At 43.5% G+C, this 27412-nt stretch overlaps 1 protein-coding gene, 1 long non-coding RNA gene and 1 pseudogene across 4 annotated transcripts in view; all 3 read right to left on the bottom strand.

The window, feature by feature from the left end:
• Positions 1-14661, bottom strand: part of LOC138847577 (uncharacterized) — a 68630-nt gene extending 53969 nt beyond the window's left edge. Inside the window, exons 1-3 of one of the 3 annotated variants that reach the window (XR_011385436.1) lie at positions 14359-14661; positions 8060-8200; positions 2052-2188 (exon numbers count right to left, since the gene is read on the bottom strand). This is a non-coding gene — a long non-coding RNA (uncharacterized lncRNA). Of the gene's footprint in view, positions 1-2051; positions 2189-8059; positions 8201-8259; positions 8319-14358 lie in introns of all 3 variants that reach the window. The other 2 variants (XR_011385434.1, XR_011385435.1) reach the window with 2 other exon arrangements.
• Positions 14662-16684: 2023 nt separating this feature from the next.
• Positions 16685-17379, bottom strand: LOC100349100 (sorting nexin-4-like; annotated as a pseudogene).
• A 5748-nt stretch (positions 17380-23127) lies between these two features.
• Positions 23128-24541, bottom strand: LOC100356839 (hsc70-interacting protein-like). Its single transcript, XM_008273036.4, has 2 exons — positions 23928-24541; positions 23128-23761 (listed from the first exon to the last, which is right to left on the bottom strand). Exons 1-2 carry the CDS (start codon positions 24524-24526, stop codon positions 23332-23334), a joined length of 1029 nt encoding a protein of 342 aa, XP_008271258.2. The 5' UTR covers positions 24527-24541; the 3' UTR covers positions 23128-23331.
• Between the last annotated feature and the right edge of the window lie 2871 nt (positions 24542-27412).

Raw genomic sequence — 27412 nt, 5'->3', positions numbered from 1 at the left:
TAACTCTGCATGTCAAATAAAAAATAAATAAATAAATAAAATGAATTCCTTCCCCAATCTGAATACCTAGAGAGCAAGTTTGCTAGATATTTCTAAGGCCGGTATATTCTCTCAATACCAAAAGGCATTATGCAATAAAGTGAACACTGTTACCTATCCACGTTGTGCTTTATACCAGGCTGGGCAGTATGATTCATCCTAAAGCACAGCTCTAAAATATACTAAGTGAATACAAGAATACTTTTATGGACTCAAGTTTTTTTTTTTTTAAGATTTATTTGAAAGGCAAAGTGACAGAGAGAGGGAGGGAGGGGAAGAGGGAAAGAAACAGAAATTGTCCATCCCTTGGTTCACTTCCCAAATGGCCACAATGGTGGCAGGAGCCCAAGGACTTTGGGCAGTCCTCCACTGCTTTTGCAGGTGCATTAAGGGAGTTAGATTGGAAGTGGAGCAGCCAGGACTGGAACAGGCACTCTGATATGTTATGCTGACATCATAAGCAGCAGCTTAACCCATTTCACCACAATACTGGCCCCTGAATAAAGTCTTAATAGGAAAACCCTATTAATAGTAAGTAAACTTTGATTTTAATAAAAAGACACAGTGAGTCAGTATCTTTCCAAAGTCTTAATTATTTACTGAGAGGTTTTTGTAAATGTTTATTTGTATTTTTTAAAGGCCTAGTAATATAGACAGGTCTTTCATCTACGGGAACACCCCCCAAACAGCCACAATGGCAGGGGTAAGAAAATAAGAGCAGGACAGAGAGGAGACACGAGACAAATTCACAGCCAGAACACATTTATTAATAAAGGGAAAAAATAAACCTGAGAGGGGCTAACAGCTGGCATGCACACAGGGCGAACATGTGGCAGACAGCAAGAATTTATTTGCAGGCTGGGTTTATATCATATAAGCCAACTAAGTGCTGTAAAGGGGAGGGTACTGCTGAGCTGGCTTGTGGGGGCTTTTCTTTTTTCCTCTGGGGGGTCAACGGTCAAGGGGGAAGTTGAGCTGGATGAGGTTGAAGTTGAGCAGGACAAGAATATCTCAGTGGGGCAGGGGGCCCAGGACTGAGGTCTACTTCTTCAGTCGCTGGGGTTGGTATTTGCAGAAGCTAGCAGGGGGAGGGGCTAGTAGGGCCACTGCCCGCAGTGCTGGCATCCTATATGGATGCCAGTTTGCATTCCGGCTGCTCCACTTCCCATCCAGCTCTCTGCTGTGGCCTGGGAAAGCAGTAGAAGATGGCCCAAGTCCTTGGGCCCCTGTACCCCAGAAGAAGCTCCTAGCTCCTGGCTTCAGATCGGCACAGCTCCAGCCATTGTGGCCATCTGGAGAGTGAACCAGTGGATGGAAGACCTCTCTCTCTCTCTTCCTCACCTTCTTTCTCTGTGTAACTCTGACTTTCAAATAAATAAATAAATCTTTTTAAAAAAATGATAGCAGGGAAAGAGCATTTCTGCGGTGTCAGAGGTCTCTTCTTCAGCAAGCTAGGGTATCCTGACTGAGCAGGGCCCGGGAGAGAGCAAGGGAGGTGTCTCAGGAATGCAGGGATGTAGTTGCACTGGTTGAGAAGGATGACGGGGGAAGTATCCCCATAGAGCAGGGTCTGGGTTCACATAGGCAGGGGACTAAAATAAATCTAAAACTTCTGTTCTTCTTCCATCAGCCAGGACTGGGCCAGAACTGAGAACTCAAGGTGTCTCACGTGGGTGGCAGGAATACCAACTATTTGAGCCATCACCTATTGCCTACCAGGAAGTACATTATCAGGAAGCTGGATGAGAAATGCAGTAGCTGGGATTCAAACCCAGAACTGATATGCATTGTGGGTATTCTAAATGGTGGCCTAACCTACTGTACCACAGCACTTACTCCCTGACCATAAGTTTATGCAAACATTAATTCAGGCTACAGGAGCTAAAACCCAGTCAAAAGCCTTTGATTTCATCCAACATTCCAGGCAGTATCTGGTGCCACACATGTAGAACCTGAAAGTGAAGAGAACTTAAGAATTCTACTAGTTCAATAATTAGAATAGGCTGCCATACCAGTTGTGAGCTCCTTGCAATGTGAAAGTCTCAAAGATAGTATCACTCCGTCTCAGGGATGCTGTGATGACGATTCAAGCATTTCAGAGTTGAATGGAGATGCCCTCTAGGCTTCCTTCTACATCTAGGATTTTATTCTATAATTAGAGAAGGTTAAGAAATATGAAAATTGATGGATATGTCACATCTATGTTTTCTCCCTTTGTAATCTCATCTGTTTCCCAGGCTTTAAATGCTTTATATATGCTATGGATTCCCTGTCTAGAAGGATAGCCCCTATCTATTACCTGTTCCAGAACTGGCATTTTTTCCTCGAATACCTACTAGATATATTTAGTATGATTAGAACAAAACTATTGATTTTAACTCTTACTGTACCTTTCTGTGAATTAGGAAATTAAAAAAAAAAAACATCAAGTTCTTCAAGATACAATGCTTCCAATTGTCAAAGTTATAATGTACAAGTCTTATTAAAATGGGATATTTTTCTGTAGTCTGTAAAAAGTTGTCCAAAATATCAAAATGTGCAGTGCTTCAATTTCTCTTCCCATTAAGGTTTCTATCCATTGTTCAAGCCAAAAAACTAAGAATTCATCTTTAATTCTTTTCTTCTCATTACTCTCCATACCCAATGCATCAGGATATCCTGTCAGTTCTATATCCAAAATATATTTGAAAATTCTACTTTCTTCTTGGTCTGGGATCACTCTAGTCTAAGTCATTATGTTTTTCTCTCTACAACATCCTGTTAACTGGTCTGTTTCTTCTATAAGCCTTTCTCCACAGAGCAGCAAGAGAAAATTTTAAGTAAAAAAAAAAAAACACAGTCATAAATCAAGTGTCATGCCTAAGCTTAGCAGACTTGTGTTGAGAAGAAAAAAATTTTTCTTCTACCCTCTTAGGTTTAACTTGAGGGCTTGGGAGTTAGACTGATAAAAGATCAAGACAATACCTATTCAATCATATACTCTGCATGGGAGTTCACAGAAAAAATGTGACTCAAAAAAGCATTTAGAATCTAGGGCTTTTATACCATCTTAATAGGGGAAGTGGAGGGGGAGAAGGATACTTACAGGAAAACAAATGACTTCTTAACGCACGAGGAAGGTGGGAGCAGAAAGAAAGGCACTTATGGGAAAACAACTGACTTTTAGGAAAGATAAACGGGCCCTTAGGCGAGCAGATGGGAGCTCAGAGTTTTGTGGCTGTCTGTTTAGGTGTGGCTTAGAGACTTCTTATCCCGAGTGATGACTCAGTCTGCACACCACCCCCCACTGATTCCGGGGAAGGGATGTATGACAATTGAGTTCTTTTGTGTTCTTTTGAGAGACTGATTTTAGGCAGGTAAGAGATTTCTGAAACACACATGCCTTGGGCTCAAAATGATTTTTATGCTGCCTTGGTGTGTTCTGGACTCCTTTATCCAACACACTTTCATGTCCAGGGAAAAGCATTCACAGGGAATACTAGGTGAATTATGTTCCCAGGAGATGTGTAAGTAAATACCATGGCCTTGTAAACCCTTTGTTGTCTTCTTTCATTATGAAATAACAAGAAATTATTTACCCAGACCCCATAATCAGCCTCTGCCTGCTTCTCCAACTTTGATTTGAACTACTTTTTCCCTTACCCCTTGTATCTCAGCACTGACTTTTTTTCCATCAGAATATATCAAACTGATGTGCCAATTTATCTCCTTTGAAGTAATTGTTTCTTCTGCCTGGACTGGCCCACTGCTTGTCCTACTGTTGGATCCTTTTGCCATTTAGATGTCTCATAAATGTGACCTACTCAGAGGGACCATCACTAACATTTAGGGTCCCAGTTCATCTTTACTATATCACATTATTAATTTTTATACATCATTTATTACTATCCTATTTTTTTCCTAGTTCCTTATTTTTTTTTTCCCATTACCTGCCTTCCTGCACAAAATGGCAACTGCTAAAAGCTAATTAATTACTAGTACCTAGAACACTATGTGGAACTCAGTAGGAACAGCATGCAAGTGCATACTTATTAAATGAAGAGATAATACAAGGAAGTCCACTTCCTAGAGTCTAGCTTTTGATAAATAGTCCTATTCTTTTTCTCTTTTCATCTAATGGCTTAATCCCTCTGCCTTTTTAATCTTGTTTTGTGCTATTCTATGTGTTTTCCTTCCAACTTTGTTTTTGATCCTTGTTGTCTCTTTCATTTCTGCATTTTTTTTTCTTCTTGGTCTCCACCTTTAATTAGTATTGGGTGTATTATATTTTTAATATATGTTGGTCTTTTTCAATAATGTTTAGTATGGAGTTGGCACAATGGGTTAAGCCACCATCTACAATGCCAACATCCCATATGAGTGCCAGTTGGAGAACTGGCTGCTCCCCTTCTGATCCAGCTCCCTGCTTACACGCCTGGGAAAGCGGTCCAAGATGGCCCAAGTACTTGGGCCTTTGTCATCCACGTGGGAGACCCTGATGGAGTTCCAGGCTCCTGGCTTCAGCTTTACCGCTGGAGGCCATTGTGGCCATTTAGAGAGTGAACCAGAGAGTTCAGTCTCTCTGTGTGTAACTCTGCCTGTCAAATTATGTAAATCTCAAAAAAAATTATCTTAAGAGGCTGGTGCTGAGGTCCTCCCATGCTACTACAAGTTGTGGAAGGTGTATTGATAAAGAAAATGTAAGTCTTGCCCTTAGAAATTAACATTTAGGGGCCGGCCTTGTGACTGTAGCAGGTAAAGCTAACACCTGTGATGCCAGAACCCCATATTGGCACCTGTTTGTGTCCCAGCTGCTCCACTTCTGATCCAGCTCTCTGCTAATGGTCTGGAAAAACAGCACAAGGAGGCCCAAGTGTTTGGGCCTCTGCCACCCAGGTGGGAGACCTGAATGAAGGCTTCAGCCTGGCTCAGCCCTGGCCATTGTGGCCACTTGGGGAGTGAATCAGCAGATAGAAGATCTAACTCTTTGAAATAACTAAATATTTTTTTTAAAAAATTAACATCTAATAGAAGATTCTATCCATAAATAGAACTAGTGAGCTTTAAAGAGGAAAATAGGGGGCTGGCACTGTGGCATAGCGGGTAAAGCTGCAGCCTACAGTGCCAGCATCCTATATGGGCAGCGATTCGAGACCTGGATGCTCCTCCTCCGATTCAACTCTCTGCTATGGCCTGGGAAAGCAGTAGAAGATGGCCCAAGTCCTTGAGCCCCTGCACCCGCATGGGAGACCCAGAAGAAGCTCCTGGTTCCAGGCTTTGGATCAGCACAACTCCAGCCATTGCAGATAGAAGATAGAAGACCTCTCTCCCTCTCCCTCTCTCTCTCTCTCTCTCTCTCTACCTCTACCTCTACCCCTCCTTCTCTCTCTATGTAATGCTGACTCTCAAATAAATAAATAAATAAGTCTAAAAAAAAAGAAAGAGAGGAAAATAGGTAGAGAAAAAGTGCTGAGTGTGGTCTGAATATGGAACTACTTTATGAAACATGAAACACTGCTGTTAAAAGTCTGCTTTTTAAAATATTTCATATTAATGGTTTGGTTGCTCTTGGGGACAAGAAGGAAAGTTGGATGAAAGTGGCCTTTTTAAGTGCTTACCTTTAAGTTTTGGAAAGATTGTGGAACATATTTCAATTTAATCACTACATTAGTTTTTTTTTTTTTTAATGTGGTCTTACACTGTATTTAAACCTCAAAATAAGGAGGAGAAAAGAAGACCTAAGTTCAGTTTTTATATCTGAGTTATAATATTCAGTGCCATAACACTTACAGATATGAGGTATTTTGTGTTTTTGCGTGCTCTGCCTGCTACCTAGAAATCCACATGTGGATCCAAGTAGTTAAGTTACACTACACTAAAAGACCCTTTTTCGCTCCTGAAAGCTCATTAATTTAGTATGTGTGAGTAACAGACAGTAAGGTAAGCTAGTTGGAGAGTAACAGGATTTAGGTCTGTAATTAGGCCTGCAACCAATTCACCTGCATTTGTGCTGCCCTCTCCACCAAGACCCCACAAACCACCTGTACCTAATATAAGAAAAGTACTCATAAGACATTTGTCCAGGATACTGCAGTTTCTTTAGGATCTCAAAACAATGAATGATTTTTTTTAACGATTTATTTATTTGAAAATCAGAGTTACACAGAGAGAGGAGAGGCAGAGAGAGAGAGACATTTTCTATCGGCTGGCTCACTCCCCAGTTGGCCGCAGCAGGAGCCAGGAGCCTCCTCCAGGTCTCCCATACAGGTGCAGGAGCCCGAGGACTTGAGCCATCTTCAACTGCTTTTCCAGGCCATAGCAGAGAGCTGGATAGGAAGTGAAGCAGCCAGGACTCGAACCGGCTCCCATATGGGATGCCAGCACTGCAGGTGCTGCTACACCAAAGCACCAGCCCCCAAATGATGGTTTGACAGAGAAAATGACCCATTACTGGAATCATGAGTAATATGTATATACGGTTGCATTGACTGTGCAATCAATGCATTATAGCTTTTCTATTTTCATTATATTTCAACCCATGATTTCAAGAGAAAGTAAGAAAACTGATTTTTTAAGGTTAGTTTCCCTAGGTGGATTCATTATGTGGGTTCAAGTAGAGTAATGGAGTAAAGTAATAAAGTGTTTCTTAAAATGGAAAGTTCTTCATTAATTTTGTAATTACTAGAGGAGTTATTTCTTTGAAGAAACTGACCTATAAATTAGACATTAGCTATTTTGGAGGCTTAGTCATTATTTATCTTCATGGTTTTGGATTTTCTTCTTTACTTATCATGAGAAACAGCTGTGGTGTATAGCTTTTTTTCTTTTCTTAGAGCAAAGGGAAAATCTGTCTCTGACTCAATAGGTGTTTGATGTTAGATAAAATTTCCTCATTATATGACTTAAAATAGTTTTCCCGATCCAGCTTCATCAGGAAGGGCAGATATGACAATGTTGCGAGTTTGACATCCTTCTTGGAGATAAGGCTAATCTGTCTCATTCAGAGTTTCAGGTATCCCCTACTATATATATATATGTATATATATATATATATATACACAGTGTCATACACACACACACACACACACACACACACCCTGCCAGGCTAGGTTGAGAGCTAGAGGAAAATAAAAATCACATGCAGAGTCATTCAAAGGACCCCATGGGGATGAAGCTGTTTTAGTCTTTCTGTGAGGATTTTATCACAGTAACAAAGCAATACTGAAACTCCAGACTTATAGTTCCATTTTTGTGTATTTTAAAAACACCATGACCCTGATATCTTCAGTTATATATTCCTAGTGTAAGTTCTTTTAAAAAAATTTCAATGTCAATGCAACTGGAATAGCTAAAAGCTGACATTACTCACAAAAAGAAAAAAGTCGAACGATTTGTTTTTTCCAAGCAAATGATTTGTTTTCCCTTTGAACCTGAACATTAGAAGAACACTGATTATCATATATTTTTAGATGTTGATCTATCTTAATATGAAAATCTGGGAATTTTGTCACCACTCATAAAGAACTGTTCCTGTGCACATGTGAGTAGGCACTCAACTAAGTGGGGGATATAAAAGCCACCACACAAGTATAATTAACCCAAGATATAACCTCTACCCAGATACCACAGGCCTCGAAAGTAATTACCTAAATTGCACTGTTACTTGTCAGAGAATAGCTTCTCTTTTTTTACTCTGGTACATTCACCTCTGCTGTTTTATTTTCTTCCAGTTGAAGCTAGAGTAAGGCACTGTTAGGTTTGAAGGCCCAGAGTCTAGCAAAGAGGGAAAACAATACTAAATTGTAGGGAAGGCCCTTAATGCTGCCCTTCTAGTCCCAGGAGTGGCCTTTGGTCTAGCCTGCCACTTCAGGGTAAACATCTTAGGTAGAATCTGGTGGGGAGAGCGAATGTAAGCCCAACACAGCTGTGGCTTATGTCCTTGAGTTGATAGCATTATAGGCAATGAGAAACACACTGGCTACTTTGATCACAAGCTGATTGTGCTTGTTTACTGCTTACTGTTTAATACTATGCACTTTACCAAAGACAGAGGGGATCGCTGACTCACTGGCCACCTTGGATCCTTCGGTGAGTCAACTAAATTCACGTGTCTCCCAGTCAGACCTCCAAGAAATTCCTTCTGGGTAAGTATTATGCATGAGTCCTCTTAGACCTTGGGACCCTGCAGCACAACATAGAGGGAAATTAAAATGGAGATGAATAGAAAGTGTTTACACTCACTGAGATTTAGCATGCTGAAGGTAATGTTAGCGGAAGTGGCTGGAGAAGTTCCAGTTTTTCTGTAAGAAAAGAATTTCCGATGTGTAACACAGTAGCAATAAGCAAGGAAGCAAGGTTTAATGAGGTAGTGCACCCATCAGAACTGATGGGCACCTCTCCAGACAGATCTGAGAGTACCCAGTCATTCAGACTAGGGTAAGCAAGGTTACAAAGTGTAATGGACAGAATACACTTGCTAGGCCAGGCGGGCATCTCAGCAAAGAACTGAGAAATCAGTTTGCATTTAGACTGGAGCTTATAAAAGGGAGTAGGGTCCCCTTTTTCCCCACCATATCTCCTCCCTCCCCCCCCCCCCATCCTCTTCTCCTGGACAGAGTTTCCTAGATGTTAAATATGTAAAATTCCTCATAGATTTTTTTTAAATCCATTTATTTATTTGAAAGGCAGAATTACAGAGAGGCAGAAGCAGAGAGCAAGTGAGTGAGCGAGGTCTTCCATTTGCTGGTTCACTTCCCAGATGGCCACAACGGCCTGAGCTGGGCTGATCCAAAGCCAGGAGCTGCGGCAACAGGCCCACCTGCATGCCTAGCTGCCCATAGCCCTGTTAGGTAATGGTTTGGCTCTGGGCCACTACTGTCTATAAACCCATATAAGCAACTGAGGGAATGGCTAGATGCGGCTGCTTCTGGATATGTGTGTGTATGTGTGTGTGTGTGTGTGACTGCCACCCCTGACACAAAGGTGGGTATCTCCTGTGGCCCCACAACCGTCAAGGGCAAGTGGCTGTTCCTCGCACATTTCTCACCTCCACTGTGCGTAAAGGAGATATAAACCCACAAACCGCTCTGAGTTATTCTCTGACCTGTGGCAATCTGGATCTGCTTGTCCTGGGCCCTGAGCCCCATGTGTATACCGCTATATCTTTTTCCTTGCCTGAGGCCCCTTTCACAAACATAAGCTAATTTCCATCTTCCTATCTAACATTAAAACAGAGTAGCACATCCCACTAGTGAAAATAATCCAGCGTTGAAGGTCAAAAGCGGGAAAGGGAGTATCATATCCCAGCTATTCCAGTCTCAGATGGTGTTAATTAACATGAACATTGACATGGGAAGTCAGGGGAAAAAAATAGGTATGCACACAGGCTAGAAGGAGGGTGTGAGGGAGTATGGCATCAAAGAGGCAAAATTTCTTAGATCTCTTTGGCCTGTTGCTGCATCCATAATCCATAAGTATAAAATGAAGATATATTGATTTCAAGAGTCTTGAGGGCAGAAGCCATGGTTTGCATCTGTTGAAGCTTCCACAAAATTTTGAATAGGGTAAGGCATATAAATGAATTACTCGGTTGAACAAAATAAACCCAAATTTAGGAGACCCATCAGGTTAATCAAATGCTTTTTGTCACTTCTCCTAACAGACTTATTTAGAATAGCTATATAGTTCCAGGAAAAATGGAACCAATAATTCCCATATACTTCCCTAAGCCTGGATTTAGTTTCCCCTATTACCTTAAAATGGTAAGCACATTTTTTATAATGAATGAACACTGATATGCTTTTTAAACTAAAGTTGCTAAACTGTTAACTAAGGTTTTTATTAACAAGCATCTTTAAACGGTTATTAAAACAGTTTTCACATACACTCTTCCTGATTCAGGATTCCATCCAGGATACCAAATTACATTTGGATGTTTCCTTAGGCTCCTCTTGGGTTTGACATTGTCTGATTTTTCTTTGGGTTACTTAGATTTTGAGGACCAAGATGCTCCTTGACAAAACATTAGTCAAGCTTCTCTTAGCCCTCTTCTCTACTAGGCTCTGTCTTTGCCAGGCCGACATTGTCCTGTTTTAGCAAGAATACTGCTAAATCACTTTAGAAGAACTTCTCACCCATGATATCTGATCCCCTTTGCCTGCCTTCAGCAAAAACCTGTTGATTCAGCAAGAATCTCCCTAATCCATGGTCACGTTCTATCCATTGCCCCTCTGAATTTGCTTGTTGGCTATGTTCCGCAGCTCTCTTTGCTATATACGTATTTGAGCACTCTCCCTCTTCCTTATTGTGGTAGTCTTAACATCTATTGCAATAGCCCTGAATAAAGTCCTACTAATTTAACAAGTGTGATGGGTAATTTTATGTGTCAACATGATTAAGTTAAGGGATGCCAGATAGCAGGTAAAGCATTTGAGTGTCTGAATGTGTTTCCAAAAGATTAGCATCTTAGAGTACTTAAGTAAGGAAAATCACACACACCAACATAGGCAGCCATCATCAGATACATTAAGGGCCCAAACAGAACAAAAAATGTAAAAGAAAGGCAAGTTTTCTCCATCTACAGCTGGAAAAATGCATCTTTGCCTGCCCTTAGATATCAGCACTTCTGGTTCTTGGGCCTTCAAGACAGAAGGGACCATTGGCTTCCCTGGTTCCCCAATTTTGACTTGGGTTGGAACTATACCACCAGCTTTCCTGCCCCTCCAGCTTACAGATGGTAGCTTATGGGCCTTCTTAGCCTCCATGATCACATGAGCCAATCCTTCAAAATGTTTCCCTTAATACTAATGTAACAATTATCTGAATAATTTTTTCTTTCTCATTGATAAACTGTAGGCTGCCCTAATATTAGGACTTGCCTGATGTTTTCTCATGATTAATGTTACGTATCCTGGGTAGGAAGATCCAGGGATAAAATGGACTCTTCATTGAGGCCAGCACTGTGCTGTAGTGGGTAAAGCTGCTGCCAGCAGTGATAGCACCCATGTGGGTGCCGATTCGAGTCCCAGCTGCTCCACTTACTATCCAGCTCTCTGCTATGGCCTGGGAAAGCAGTGGAGGATGGCCCAAGTCCTTGGGTCCCTACACCCGCATGGGAGACCCGAAAGAAGCTCCTGGATCCTGGCTTCAGATCGGCACAGCTCCAGCTGTTGGGGCCAATTGGGAGTGAACCAGCAGATGGAAGACCCCTCTTCTCTCTGCCTCTCTTATCTCTGTGTAACTCTGACTTTCAAAAAAAAATCTACATCTTATGTTTAGGTATATACTTCATTTATTATCAGTGATGTTGAGCTTATCTAGCTGGAATAGTATTTGTCAGAGGTTTTCCCCTATAAAATTTTAACCCACTAACATTTTATACTTTGGAATGAAATCACTATGTGGAGAGTAATGTTCTATTTCTTTAAGGGTAAAATAGCTACGTGAATTATTTGGAGTCCTAGATGGGAGATTTGTCACTTCCTCACTTATTCAATCCTTCATTGCAGTATAAACATGTTCATCTTAGTGAAAAGTTTAAGACAAAATCTAAACTACTTTATTTTGCTTTTGTTATTGTGTTGATCAAATTATGAATGGTTTGGCGATTTGGAATTTTTTCAATTGACTTTTGTTTCCCTTTGGCCTACTTACACTGAAGTTATCTTTGAATATGCATATTCTGGGACTACTAGAATGCTCCAGGCTCATCTTATGTATTTACTACCCCTGTCCTAGTATCAGCCATTTCTCAAAGGAGCCTTGGCTCCTTTTAAGGAAGAGTAGTAATAGAAAGTAACATCTGGACCCAAATTTTGTTCATTGCTTCTAAGGTATCGTTCTTTTTTCTTGGGCCCTCAGCTGACGGATCAAATAAATCTTTGTGTGCATAATAATTTATGTGTATATACACATGAACAAATGTGTCTATGTAACCATCTGTATTTATTTTAAATTAAGCATGAGTTCTTTCTGACATATCCAACTCTAACTCACTACCATATGGATTATTCTAGCCTATTCTCCTTGCTTTTGACTTCATTACAATAGTGAGAAACTTGACTCCCCCCCGCCATCTACTTATCCATTTACTTAAATACTCAATGTCAGTATACATGTACAACAGTATCAGAGTTATTAACCCCTGTAGAAAGCAACATTATTAATTGCACAGTAGTGTGGGCAAGTCCTTTGGCCTCCATTCATTTCCTAAATTGCTTTGGTCACCATCTTGTTCATCCACCCACTTCAGGGAGAGTGTTTCGGGTATGGATAGTACAGTTATTCTATGTCTGCATAGAATAACTTTCCTGGAATCCCCTAAATCTCTTTTTGAAATACCCACTTAAACTTCACCCTATGTACTATAAAATTCTATGAGTCTAATAAAGAAATACTATCAGGTATGCCCTAACATTTCATACAAGTTGTTTTCATTGTCATAAAAACACTGTTCTTCACCTATGTATTCTTCCCTACTCTAGCAAAACCCTTATAGTCACAGATCTTTGTTTTCCTTTTTACCATATGTTGTATCATTGGAGTCATAAAAATTGTAGCCTTTTCAGACTGGCTTCTTTCCTAGGCCACTATCCACTTAAAATTTTCACATGTGTTTTCATTGCTTTTGATTATTTTTGCCAAATACTACATTGTATATCTGTGCCAGTCTGTTTATTCACTCACCAATTGAAGTATATGACTTCAATTAACATTTGTTTTCAAGTTTGTATACATACAAAATTTCATCTTATTGGGTGAATACTTAATAACTGTTTGCTAGTGGAGTGGTGTAGCAGGTTAACCCATAACTATAATCCTGGCATCCCACTTCATAGCACTGGTTTGACACTCAGCAATGGCAACTCTGCTTCCTAGCTAATGTGCCTGGAAAAACAGGAGCATGTTGCAAGTATTTTGGGTTCCTGCCACCCACATGGGAGACCTGAAAGGAGTTCCTGGTTCCTGGCTTTACCTTGGCTAAGCTGGGCTGTTGTGACCATTTGGCAAGTGAACCAAAAGATGGAAGCCCTCTCACTGTCTCTGCCCTTCTCCCCGAATCATCACATCCAATCAGCCAGATCCACCCATTGAAGACAGGGAGATTAAGGATTTGGTGAATCGCCCACAGCTTTCCCAGTGCCCTGGCTACAGCCATGGGCCTGAGACTCTGCCTGCCCCAGGTCTACCATGTGGGGGTAGGGAAGAGGAGTCGGACCACAGGGGAACATATCAACTGCCTTCCTCAGAGTACTACAGAGCAGGAGGCAGCTGAGCAGCCCAGTGTTCCAGAAAGCACTGGATCATATCACATCAAAACACATCACAATCAAGCCAGCACCAGTCCAGGCCCAAGCTAGGCCCCTGAGATTCTGCCTAACCAGGGTCTGCCACATAGGGAGGAGGGGCCAGACAGGCTGTTGCGAACTGCCTTCCCTAGAGCATGGATACAGATTGGGGATTGAAGCCAAGCAGACAGCGTTTCAGAAAGCCCACAGATCACATGAAAACACATCGCTTCTGGCAAGCACAGGTTCTGGCCGAAGCCAGGAACCTGAGACTCTGCCCACCCCCAAGTCTGCATGTGGTGGGCATGGACTGATGACAGAGGAGGTCATCCACTGCCTTCCCCGGAGCATGGGCACACAGCCTGGAGGGAAGCCAAGTGGCCCAAGGTTCCAGAAAGCACTCGGTTCACATCACATTACAAACCAGCCACAGCCCGGTGTCAGAAGCTTCCACCTTCCTGAAGCTGCCAGCTGTTAGGTCGGATGGCCGGCACCATTCTCCACTCCCTTCCTAGGAGCATGGCCACAGAATCCAGAGGGAAGCCAAGTAGATCACACTTCCAGAAAGTACTGGCATCACATCACATCACATCCCGGCCAGGGCCCGTCCCTGTCAAAGCCAAGCTCCTGAGATTCCTTCCACTATGAGTAGGCCACAGTCAGAGGCCATTAAGTACTGCCCTACCAGAGCCTGGACACAGAGCCAGGATGGAAGCCGAGCAGCCCAGAGTTACAGTAAACATGAGGATCACATTATGTCACAATGTATCAAAATCTAGCTGGCGGTGGGACTGGCTGAAGCCAGGTGCCCAACACTCTGTCACAGGGGGAGGGACCCATGACAAGAGCCCTTATCAACTGCCTTACCCAGATCCATGATGGCAGATACCTGAGGGAAGCCAAACAGCCCAGGGTTCCAGAACGAAACGGGGTCACACAGCATATCACAAGCCTGGCCAGGACTAGTTGCCAGAACTGCCGACCCTCCTGAATCTGACAGGAGGGTGTCAGTGTGGGTGGGAGGGGACAGATGACAGGAGCCTTTCTCCATTACCTTCACAGAAGCCAAGTGGCCGCGTGGTTGCAGAAAGCATTGGTATCACATCACATTCCAACCGGCGGCGGGGAGTGGCCTGAAGCAGAGGCTATTAGCTGCCTGCCTCACAGCAAGTCTCGGAGCCAGGAGGGAGGCCGAGCAGACCACGGCTCCGGAAAGCCCTGGGTTCCTGTTTCATCACGTCACAATCCAGGAGGGGCGTGTCCTGGCCCAAGCCAGGCGCCTGGGGCTCCACCCAGCCGGAATCTGCCACGTGATGGGGAGGAGCCAGGCAGAGCAGTCTTCAACTGCTTTCCTCACAGCATGGAGGCGGATCCGGGAGGGAAGCTGGGTGCCCCAGTGGTCTCGGAAGCATTGGGCTCACATCACATCACAATCCTGCCCTGGTTGGGCCTGGTCAAGACCAGGCGACTCAGGCTCTGCATACCCCGAGTCTGCCACGTGGCGAGAAGCCAGAGGCGGTTATGTACTGCCTTCCTCCTGTGAGAAATAGCTTCACCCGTCCAAAGGATGGACTCAGACTCAGGAAGTGTGGGGAAAGTAACCCTTTATTAAGGGTCTTGCCAGATGGAGCTTCTGGTAGGTAAGCAGGCACAGCAGGTGCCGTTTCATCAGGCAATTTATTTCCTAGTATACAGGCCTTGCTCCCAGTTCCTTACTGAGTACTGTGGGCGGGGGTGGGGGGTGGAGGGTGTTGGGGTTGGGGGGAGGTTTACAATCTCCTTGGCATTTGTTTCAGCTGTTTTGGCCACGCCTAACAGCCTGTTTACCTAAGAACAGGTGCATGTACCCTAGTTATGCTACCCAGCTACTTGTAACTTTCTACACATCTGTAAGCTGTTAATGCTAGCTCGTTGCCTACTCACAGCTAGATACCTTTGAAAATGAAGCAGATGTCTTCAGTTCTCACAACCCCTTCTCTTTTTACGATTCTTGGTCTCATTTTCATTTTTATTTTGATGACCTCTCTTGGTAATTTTGTGCAATGCTATGGTGAAGGGAATGGCCAATTGAACTCAAGTGCCAGCCCCAGTACAATTGGACAGTAACAGGACATGGAGGGTCCTTTTTCCATGATAGCACCAATCATCAACCCCAGGGTATAAGGAGAGCTGAGTAATTACTGCTGTCAGGGTCACCAGGAACATTCACGATGCCTATGTAGGTCGACAGTTCTCCCATGGGTTTATTGAACTCAGCCCCCTGCCTGAAGAGGCAAAAGGAATATTCCACGTTCCCTATGGAGAAAGAGGGAATTACCCTAGAGTCTGACCTTCACAGCGCAGGCAGAAGCACTGACAGGCCTCTGCAAGTTTTGTTTCCCCAACCTCCTCATCCGGGTATAGAGTCAGCATGCATTGCATTTAGCCCATCCTAGGGAAACGGGACTACCTGTGCCTGAAAATGTCTGGCTAAGGGCTTTTATTGAAAATTTGACCATTCTACTTGGACGTTCCTGTTTCCATACCCTGTATCAATTTCATAAAGATGGCCCAGCTGATCTCCCTCCCTAACCAACGAGACAGGCTCTTTGGGGAGCTATACACTTCCCACTGGTCTTCTACTCCCTTTTAAGGTCTCATTTACCAGTCCTTTGACTCAAGGCCACCCTCTTCAGCAGTTCATACAGCTGTCTCGTTGGTCAGGACCACTTGATAGGGGCCTTCCCAACTGGGAACTGGGATAAAGCTTGTCTTGACCAACACCGAGTCACCTGATTGGAAGTGATGAACTGCAAATTTAAGAGGCAGAGCTTGAGTAAGAAGTCCTTTTCCTGAAAGTAAGGAGGCCAGGGAGTATGATAAAGTGAGTCGCGTTGTCCGATTTTCTGCGAGGCCAAATCTAGGTGTACTTTGAAATGGCCTTCACCCAGGAGCTCATCCTTCTGCAGTTTGTTTTCTTTATCCTATCACACAAAGCTCTGGGACCCCAGTAGTTTCCTTTATGTCCCTCATAATTCCTTTTTCTGCCAGTCTATTTCCTATAAGGCCCCTTTCTAACCAGATTTTCCCAGAAGGATTTAGACCTTCTTGGCCCTCGAGGAGTTTGAGAGCTTGGTTGAGAGCACAGATTCGGGCTGACCAATTGCTAGGTAATCTTCCACATTCACATTTCCCCCATGAACAGCTTCATCCTGTCATGTCAGTTTGCAAGAACGGGTCAATCCCCAAAGCTTTCTGAGCTCCCTTTTTGTTTTTGGCAGAGACAGATTTCCATGTATTCTACTTTTTTTTTTTCCAAGACATTTTTTTTTAATTCTTGGCCGAATCCATCTCTGATTAACCCCTCTATTACGGGTTGTAAATTATATTTGGTCTTTTACTTGTGCTCCTGTTTGGGGGCACTTTGAAGAGAAATGCCTATCACAAGATTACATCTCGCTAAAACATTCCTTAGCGTTGGTCCAAACTTGAATTCCCTTTACGCACATACTGATCTGCAGGACTGCATCGCTTATGAGGGCCTCCTTTAAGTCACAGTTCTTGTGTTCCTTGAAGTGTTCCATAGCAGCCCATGCATTTTTCACAGATTCTCTGCCTTCCAGAGTTTTAGACTTTAGCTGTTGTTCTTCCTTTATGTGTTCTAGCACCTTTATTCTGGCTCCCCCCTGCTTTGGGATTTCTTGTCCGAAGCGCTTGGTAATCATTCACTTCAAAGAGAATGTTCTCACAGTCCTGGTTGCCAGTTCCTCACATTCCTGCTTCGTGCATGCTAACTCCTGAGCAGCCATCTCCAAATCACACTACATAAGCTCATGCTTCCTGCACATGGCCTGCAGTTCTCCTGTGTAAAAGATAGTCCTTTAGCTGATCTGCATAATATTCTTCATCTTCCAAAATATCATACATCCACATGATGACCAGCACTCTGCAATCCATTGCACATTTCCTTTTCTACGGCACACCATTCACTGAACACTCACCCATGATTCCCATGCACTTTATATACACCATAGAGTCCACCTGCTACTCTAGCTCTGACTCGAAGATGTGAGATGACAGACTGTAGTTCATCACATTAACCTACAGCCTGCCTTCAGCTGGAACTCCGTTTCATTCAGTCTCCTTCCAGTTAACTTCCTATGTTCTCTGCTTCCCAGGTCTAAGGGAACATCCCAAAATACATCTTTTAAATCTACTACACTAAACCATTCCTCCTCTTGGGTTAGGATACCCATTTCCCCCCTCTTCTATGCCCAGTCCTAAGCCTAATCTTATAAACTGGCTTTGGCTGGATAGAGAGAGGATGGGGCAGAGTTGGAAATGTGGTTGAGGAGATATTAGCCAGCTGCCTGTCCCAGTGCTGACGGGGCCACAGTCAGAAGCTGGGGATACAGGAAAGCATATATCCCCACTTCCCCTCACCATCATGCAACCAAGAGGACAAGCTATGTCTGGTATGAAGCCATGGGAGGAATGGGACTGCTCTGTAACTGTCTCATTAACAGTGAGTAAGCCAGAGTCTCAGAACTTTATATTGCACAATATAAGTTAACTGAGGCAGTTATTATCTCTCCCAATGGACAGCCTCATCTTTTGAGAATTCCAGGGATCCAACTAGAAGCCTCAAGGTCAAAGATTCAGTTTCACCACTCTGGTTTTACCTGCTTATGACTGCCTATTTGGATCTTCCTTCAACCTTCCCCTTCCCCACCCTGGGAGAGGTAACACACACACACACACACACACACACACACAAATTCCCTTGTCCTTTTATAGAATTTTTTTCTTTCCTTATCTGTACAGATCTGCACTTGAATTTTCTCTCTGGCACCTAGAGCAGCTGTCTAGTTATTTAGGTTACTTAAGCCTCAGTTTCCTGGGACTCATATCTAAGCATTTTAGTTAAGGTGATCCTCGAACATTTACAGCAATGCAGAAACTTTGACTTCTAGAATAAAAGAGCTAACGTTCAAAGAGTTTCATTTTAATCTAATCTCACACAGAACTTCAACAAACCTTCACCTTAAATCATCAAGAATACATTCTCCTGTTTATAGCTTCCTCCACAACTTTCTACTTGGGTGGTCCTGTGACCATCCTGGGCATGAAACTCCTCCTACCCTGACTCTGCCATTTGGCACGTGGTCCTAGGAAGACAGAGGCCATTATCGACTGCCTTCCAGAAAGCATGGACCCGGAGCCAAAGATAGGGGCACTTATTGACTGCCATATCTGGAACATGGAAACTTAACCAGAAAGGAAAGCCAACAGATTTAAAGTTCCAGAAGACACAGAGATCACATCACATCACACCACAATCTTGCCAAAGCAGGACCAAAGCTCTGCCTGCCTGGCCTCTATCACATCTGGGTCAGGGGTAAGGGTCAGAGACAGGAGCCATTATCAGCTGCCTTCCTAGGAACACGGAAGTGGAGCTGGAAAGGGAGGGGAGGGGCCAGGTTTCCACAAAGCACTGGGATCACATTCGTTCAGAACATGTCTGCTCAGGATGGGTCCTGTTGGAAGCCAGGAACCTGCGACTCCACTTGGCTCTCCTCTGTGGTTGCTGAGGTTGCATTCCAGACAGGGACCGTTCTCAACTGTCTTCCGGGATAACTGAACAGAAGCTGGTTTGGAAGAGGAACAGCCAAAGTTTGGAAAAGTACTGGGATCACTTCCTACCCCATCTCTTCCCACCCCATTGCATCACATTATATGGGGCATGGAGGTTCACTTCTAAGACAGGAACCTACAATTCTACCTGGGTTTCCCACAGAGGGAGAAGAGGCTCAAGTACTTCCATTGGTTTCCCAGGAGCATTTACAAGGATCTAGAATTGAAGCAGAACAGCCAGGACTGGCTCTGGCCTTGGGACCACATCCCATCACACCACCCCACACCACATGCTACTAAACTGTCAGTAAGTTCCAAGGGTATCACTAGCATCAGAAATATAAATTCAAGATGAAATTATAGCATCATTATAAAAGAGACATGACACTAAATAGTATAGCTTTGTCATTGCAAATAATGACTTTTTACGTTAGCTGATTGTAAGCTATTTGAATAAGTGCCAGGTATAAACAAATACATGGATTTCACAGAAAGTACTCTACCTGTAGCATTACTGTGAATGATTATATTAACTGCTACAAAAGTTGTCATGGAAATCAACAATTTCAGCTTCTATATTTATTTTGATTCAATGCCATCTAAAGCAGCCAATATTTTAAACATTACTGCTTTTGCTCTGTTCAAGCAGTTATTGGTGATTAGTAACAAATATCTTCTTTGTCCCCACCTGCCTCACAAATTAAATATTTCTGGGAGTTCAACACTTTCATGAAGAGTATAAAAAAATCCTTTACTGAGGACTGAAATTGTATGGGACTTATTTGAGCGAGATCAAGAGATGGCATGAAAAAGCTGTCTGTCTTTTCTTCTATGGGAGCTTACTTGCAGCAGTTGCTATTAAAAACAGCATGGAAGCTCTCCAGAGAGCTTTCATCTAACTCAATAGCTACAAAAAAGTGAGGGCAAGCTTTTCTCCATTTCTCTCCAAGCAATTTAATATAGTAAATTTTAAGCATAAAACACTAATTAAAATGAAAGGTGAAAGTGATAAAGTTTTGCACCTGTGTTGAAATTCATTAGATTTAAAAACAAATGCATAAAGCTGCTTTGTTTTCATCACATTTCCAGACGTCTTTTCTTATATCTCTGGTATGCCTCTCTGGAACTTTTTTTTTTTTTCTTAAGATTTGTATATTTGAAAGGCAGAGTTAGAGAGAGAGAGAGAGAGAGAGAAGTCGGTCTTCCATCTGCTGATAAACTCCACAAATAGCTGCAATGGCTGGAGCTGGGATGATCCAAAGTCAGGAGCCAGGAGCTTCTGGTGGGCCTCTCAAGGGGGTGCAGGGGCCCAAGCACTTGGGCCATCTTCACTGCTTTCCCAGGCACTTTAGCAAGTAGCTAGATTGGAAGTGGAGCAGCTGGGACTTGAACTACCCACTTGAGATGCCAGCAGTGCAAGTAGTGGCTTTACCCAATATGTCACAACGCCGGTCCCTGGAACCTTTTAGATTAACAATCAGATCTGGTGACTTTTTGCTTTCTCCAAAAGCTGAAGTAAAGCGTGCATTGAATTTTGCTAGCAAGATGTTCTATACTAGATGTTTCAAAAATACAGCATACACATTTCCATTTTATTGTTCTCATCAAGCACTGATGTGTGTTATACTTTTTCTATGAATCAATGTTTTAAAACAAATTTAGGCCGGCGCCGCGGCTCACTAGGCTAATCCTCCGCCTAGAGGCGCCGGCACACCGGGTTCTAGTCCCGGTTGGGGCGCTGGATTCTGTCCCGGTTGCCCCTCTTCCAGGCCAGCTCTCTGCTGTGGCCAGGGAGTGCAGTGGAGGATGGCCCAGGTGCTTGGGCCCTGCACCCCATGGGAGACCAGGAAAAGCACCTGGCTCCTGGCTCCTGCCATTGGATCAGCGCGGTGTGCCGGCCGCAGCGCGCCGGCCGCGGCGGCCATTGGAGGGTGAACCAACGGCAAAGGAAGACCTTTCTCTCTGTCTCTCTCTCTCACTGTCCACTCTGCCTGTCAAAAAATAAAAAAAAAAATAAAAATAAAAAAATAAATAAAAAAAAAAACAAATTTAGAGCCTTAGCACATTTCTCAACCAAAAACAATGATAAGATTGTTCTTCAGTAACCATAATCAATTTGTTTCTTTTTGTACCATTCTTTTTCGTTTGATGTTACAACTAAGGTTGAATTTTCTTCTCTCATATCTGAGAGAACCAAAAAGGAAGAACAAAATACTGATCTGTATGAAATTAAGGAATTGCAAGATGTCTGACACATGCTATGTCATAAAGGGAAATGTCTTTATTTAACAGCTGCAATCGAAAATATTCCTAAGTACATGTATCAGCATGGACATGGATAAAGTGAGCTCTGGTAGCAAGAAAGAGCCATCGGACAAAAGACAGATGCTGGCCATTGGGAGTCAAGCTGGGGATCTGAGTAGAGCACTGACTGCTTCTGCTGCCATAGACTTTTTTTTTTTTTTTTTTTTGACAGGCAGAGTGGACAGTGAGAGAGAGACAGAGAGAAAGGTCTTCCTTCTGTTGGTTCATCCCACAAATGGCCACAAACGGCCAATGCGCTGTGCCAATCCGAAGCCTGGAGCCAGGTGCTTCTCCTGGTCTCCCATGGGGTGCAGGGCCCAAGCACTTGGGCCATCCTCCACTGCACTCCCGGGCCACAGCAGAGAGCTGGCCTGGAAGAGGGGCAACCGGGACAGAATCTGGCGCCCCGACCGGGACTAGAACCTGGTGTACCAGCGCCACAGGTGGAGGATTAGCGTAGTGAGCCGCGGTGCCGGCCTGCCATAGACTTTTGAAACTGTAGGAACTAAGTTGTCAGTAGACCTGCCAAGTGGGATTCCTCAGGAATACAGCCTGCAAAACTTTCCCAAGCATTACAAGAGAGACTGGCCACCTTCTTTTGCAGGGATGTAGTAGAGATTTAATGAAATGTCATGTCAAAAAAGCCAACAGCAAGGTAGTTCATAAATTTCAGATCAGCTTATGACATTAAACATTCTTTTCATTTATCAAGTAACTATTAAAGCATTAAACGGAATTTTATATTTGAAACCCAAATGATGAATGTTAGTGGTATAGTCATGGCAAAGACGTGATTCAAGAACTTTTAGAAGAATCAACACTTTGTAGCTAAAAATTAGATGTGGACAATTTTCATTTTGCAGTATTTACTAAATATGCACAAAAAACTAGAGTTTTACTTTATGTTAAATATGAAGTTTTGGAGAATATGATAACATAACTCAGGGCTCCTAGGAGTATATACTATTTAAGAATTGTGATGGTACTCTGGAAGTTTCTGAGACATTAATGTTGGTTCTCTTAGGGAAGGACATCCTATCCTGTTGTGAGGAAGTTTAGAATACTGGGGGGGGGGGCTGGCCCCGTGGCACAGTAGGTTAATCCTCTGCCTGCAGTGCCGGCATCCCATATGGGCACCTGGTTCTAGTCCCAGCTGCCCCTCTTCCAGTCCAGCTCTCTGCTGTGGCCTGGGAAAGCAGTAGAAGATGGCCCAAGTCCTTGGGCCCCTGCACCCGCGTGGGAGACCCAGAGGCTCCTGGCTTTGGATCAGCGTAGCTCCAGCTGTTGAGGCCATCTGGGGAGTGAACCAGCGGATGGAAGACCTTTCTCTCTGACTCTCCCTCTCACTGTCTGTAACTCTAACTCTCAAATAAAATAAATAAAAATCTTAAAAAAAAAAAAAAAAGAATAGTGGGACATCAAGGACAATGTCAATGGAAGTGAAATCCTCCTTTCCATCTATACTTCTAATTGTGTACAGGGGTTTCGGTGATGGCAAATGGAGACTATCACATTGGCAAGACATTGATGAGCTGTGCTAGGTATGGTCAATAAATCCTAAATTTAAACAACAACGCCTATAGAGACAGCTTCAAAAAAATCTAAAAAAATTAACTGGAAAATTGTTAAAAATCACTAGCTAAAAAAAGATCTCTCTTCAGAGCTCTCAATCTGCATATTCCAAGAGCCACTTGGACTTGTCTTAAAAGTCTCACATGTACTTTAAGTTCCAGATATTTAAAACAGAATTCTTTTTCTCTTCTCTACAGCAACATTCTATCTCAATGAAAGACACTACTTTATAAATAATACTAAAACCAGAAACCTGGAAGTCATTCTTTTGTTTGTTTGTTTTTTTGTTTTAAACATTTTTAAGGTTTAAAAAGTTTAAAGTTTGTAATTCCTAGTAGGAAAACATCTGAATGAATACCCTAATGACAAACCACTGTCAAATGCTTCAGCTGCATTTGGTGCAGAGGGGTAGGGATTATCTTCAAAGCACCCCAGCTCTCTGATGAGAAGGTCAGAGGTATACTGGTTTGTATTATTGCGACATCCATTAGGTGATCTGGGCTGCTTTTCCTTCAGCAAGGGCTTTGTCAGAAGGGCATTATGCTTGACCTCCAAATTTGGCTGACAATTTACTGATAAGATTCATAACCTTGGGGTTACTCTGGTATTTCGACATATTTGCAGGGTTCTGGGCCACAACCTGGAAAGCCACCGTAACTTCTGGATCCTGCATGGCTGCAAGAACCTCTGGATCACTAAGGATTTCATTGAGGCCAGGCATTCCTGCCATTCCAGGCACGGCCCCTCCCATTGCAGGCATTCCTCCAGGAAAATTTCCAGGCATCCCCCCAGGAAAGCCACCTGGAAAAGAGCCATACTGAGCTCCTGATTGTCCTCTGGCTTCTTCTTCCCTCTGGGCTCGCTCATGCTCTTTTCCAGCCTTCTTAACTCTTTCCATTCTTTCTTTGATCTCTCGTTCTGCACGTTTTCGCTCATACTTTCTCCGATGTTCTGCAATTTTCTGGGCCCTGGGTTGGGCCATCTTCTACTGCTTTCCCAGGCCACAGCAGAGAGCTGGACTGGAAGAGGGGCAGCTGGGACTAGAACCAGGTGCCCATATGGGATGCCGGCACTGCAGGCAGAGGATTAACCTACTGTGCCATGGTGCCAGCCGCCACCCCCCCGCCCCAGGGCCTGGGTTGAACTTCCTTCAGCACTGCACTGGCCTCTTCATCATAATCCAGTTTGCAGGCAAGGGCCAGATCATGGGCGGCTTCTTCCCAGTGGCCCAGAAGTCTGTGTGCTTTCCCTCGCCACTTGTAAGGCTGAGCTGAATCAGGATTTATGTCAATGGCTCTGTCACAGTCTCGGATGGCGGCATTTGGCTTCTGTAATTGGACGAAGACACTTGCTCTCTTGGCGTACAGAATGGCCAAGCGAGGATTTAGCTTGATGGCATCTGTGAACAGGTCTATGGCTTTCTGCAGTTCACCATCATTTAGGGCTTCAATGGCAGCCCCTTTCTTCTCATTTGCCTGGTCCATCATCTCCTCAGTTATCTCTACGTTTTCATGTCCCGTTTCCTGAGGCGCATCAGTGTCTGGTTCAATTACACCTTCATTGTCAATTTCTAGATAACTTTGCTCACTTGACGGCTGGTCTGTCTGTATGGTCTCCTCCGCCTTCCTACTATCTGTTTTTTCTTCCTTGATATTTTCTTCTGATTTAGCTTTATGGGTAGCAGGTGGTACTTTACCTGCCATGCTCTCCACCCACTCTCTCAGGTAGCGCATCTCCTCCGTGTGCAGGACGCTCGGGTCCTGCTTACATAACTTCACGAAGGCCCGGAGCTTGTTCACTTTGCGGGGATCCGTGGTCAGTGGGCGGCGGCTGGCGGCCCCATTCCAGGCCCGGGCGCTGGCTCAACGTGACCGCGTTAGTAGGGGGGCCGGAAGTCATTCTTTAGTTCTAATGATGCCGCGTCTCCCCCAACTAACCAATTACCAATTCCAATATATCAATTTCAATATATCTTCTGAACCCTTCTGAACCCTTCCCATTTCTATATTTCCCAAACCATCATCATCTTAACTAACTAATAAGCCTCAACTGGATTATTGTGGCTTTATGTTGCTGTTTACAATTCTTACTCAAAAGTTTCAATTGACACTGTTCTATGATTTGAATGTGTCCCATAAAAATTCATGTATTAAAACGTAATCCTCCATGGCCCAAGTGCTTGGGCCCTGCACCCATGGGAGACCAGGAGAAGCACCTGGCTCCTGCCTTCGGATCAGCGCGGTGCACCAGCTGCAGCGCACCAGCCGTGGCGGCCATTGGAGGGTGAACCAACGGCAAAAGGAAGACCTTTCTGTCTCTTTCTCTCTCTCCCTGTCTACTCTGCCTGTCAAATAAATAAATAAATAAATAAATAAAGTAATTCTCCAGTTCATATGCTAATGGCATTTTGAGGTAGGGCCTTTGGGAGATCATTGGGATTAGATGAGTTCAGGAAGGTGCCCTCCCCCCCCCCCCACCGCCATGGCATTGGTAACTTTGTAAGAGAAAGAAAGACTTAAGCTACCACTCTTACTCTTTCTTGCTATGTGATGCGCTCTGCCATGTTTTGATGCAGCAAGAAGGCCCTCAGCAGATGCTGAGCAGACGCCAGTGACATGCTCTTAGAATTCCTGGCCTCTAGAACCATGAACTATAGAAGGGTTTATACTGTATCATTACTCAGTCTCATGTATTCAGTTATAGCAAGAGAAAATGGCCTGGGGCTGGCGCTGTGGCATAGTGTGTAAAGCCACCGCCTGAGTGCCGGCATCCCATATGGGCTCTGGTTCAAGACCCGGCTGCTCCTCTTCCGATCCAGCTCTCTATTATGCCCTGGGAAAGCAGTAGAAGATGGCCCAAGTGCGTAGGCCCCTGCACCTGCATGGGAGAACTGGAAGAAGCTCCTGGCTCCTGGCTTTGGATCGGCACAACTCTGGTTGTTGCGGCCATCTGGGGAGTGAACCAGTGGAAGGAAGACTGCTCTCTCTCTCTGTCTCTCCTTCTCTCTCTGTGTAACTCTGACTTTCAAATGGATAAATAAATCTTAAAAAAAAAAAAATGGACTGAGACAGTCTTGGACAGCTAGTGTCTAGCATATAGCAGGATATAAATAAATATCTATTCAAGCAGTGATGAGGTAAGAAAATAAGAATGAAAATTTGACTAATTAAAATGAAAATATGAGTATTACTGTATCTATTAAACCTCCTCACTGTCTTTCCATCTCTCTCAGAATTAAACCTGAATTTTATAGCCTGTCCCTTAGATTTCCTAATAAGTTTTGCATCATTTATTTGTTCAAGCTCTTCACTTGTTGCTTTCCCCACCAGTGATTCTCTATACATTTTACTCTTCACATCAAACACCTTTTAATTCACTAAACTTGGCATTTATTCTATTGTTTCTCAAAGTTTACATGCTGATTTCCCTGTCTGGTTTCTGCTTCTCTCTCTGCTTCATCCAAGTCCCTTCCCTACCTATGACATTTCTTTTAAAAAAATTTTTTTAATTTATTTGAAAGGCAGAGTTACAGAGAGGTAGAGGCAGAGAGAGAAAGATGTCTTCCATTTTCTGGTTCACTCCCCAAATGACCGCAACAGCCAGAGTTGGGCCAGCCCAAAGCCAGTAGCCTGGAGCTTCTTCTGGGTCTCCCATGTGGGTGCAGGGGCCCAAGGTCTTGGGCCATATTCTGCTTTCCCAAGCCACAGCAGAGAACTGGCTCGGAAGTGGAGCAGCCAGGAGTCGAACCAGCGCCCATATGAGATGCAGTCGCTGCAGGCGGCGGCATTACTCACTATGCCACAGCACTGGCCCCATAACATTTCTTTTTTAATGATTCATCTGCACATCTTCAAAGTCCGAGTCAGGCGTCCCCTTTCTGTGCTCCCAAACTCCTGCAATTTCCTGCATCATAACAGGTATCATATCATATCAACCTGGCTGTTTGTATGTCTTTCTCATTCACTAAATTTCAAAACAAAAAGGTACTATTCTCTTTGTGGCTATATCCCCAAACATTGGCATAGTGACTTATCTAGCAGGTACTCAATAAATATTTACTCAGTAAATTAACAAGTAAAGGCAGGAATGAAATCATATCATGTCTAAAGGCTTATCTAGTCTATTTAAATGGTAACACTTCCCAGAAAATTGGTGTGGTAGATGTTATGATGCATGACCTGGGTCTTACCTCGTGAACAGAATTTTTATTCTGCAGTTACTGGCAGTGGTGCTGGGAGAAAGTCCTCAGTAGCCACCTCCTTTAAAGACTGTCAACAGCTGACGATGCATACCTCGACAAGATTATACCTGCTTCCCAAGGTGCTCTACATACAAAGATTGATTTTCTAGTAATTTGCCTGCTCTCTAACCTCTGTCTCAGGGACCCAACCTGTGCTGTGGGTCCCTGTGGAAGGTTGGGGCATTTAGTTTTTTTCTTCAACTAATATGATTTATTATGTACTATATATATATATATATATAAATACATATACATGTATAAATATGTATAGGTATTTATTATGTAAAAATATATTTCATTTTTTACCCATCTCTGTCCTGTTTTGGATCCAGGAGACTGGCCTTGATGGGGTTCGGGGTTTGATTCCTCAAAATACAGC

Source organism: Oryctolagus cuniculus, chromosome X (assembly GCF_964237555.1).
Source record: "Oryctolagus cuniculus chromosome X, mOryCun1.1, whole genome shotgun sequence".
NCBI classification, from domain to species: Eukaryota; Metazoa; Chordata; class Mammalia; order Lagomorpha; family Leporidae; genus Oryctolagus; species Oryctolagus cuniculus.
The sequence above is the reverse complement of the archived record's forward strand: the minus strand, read 5'-3'. Positions and strand labels throughout refer to the sequence as shown.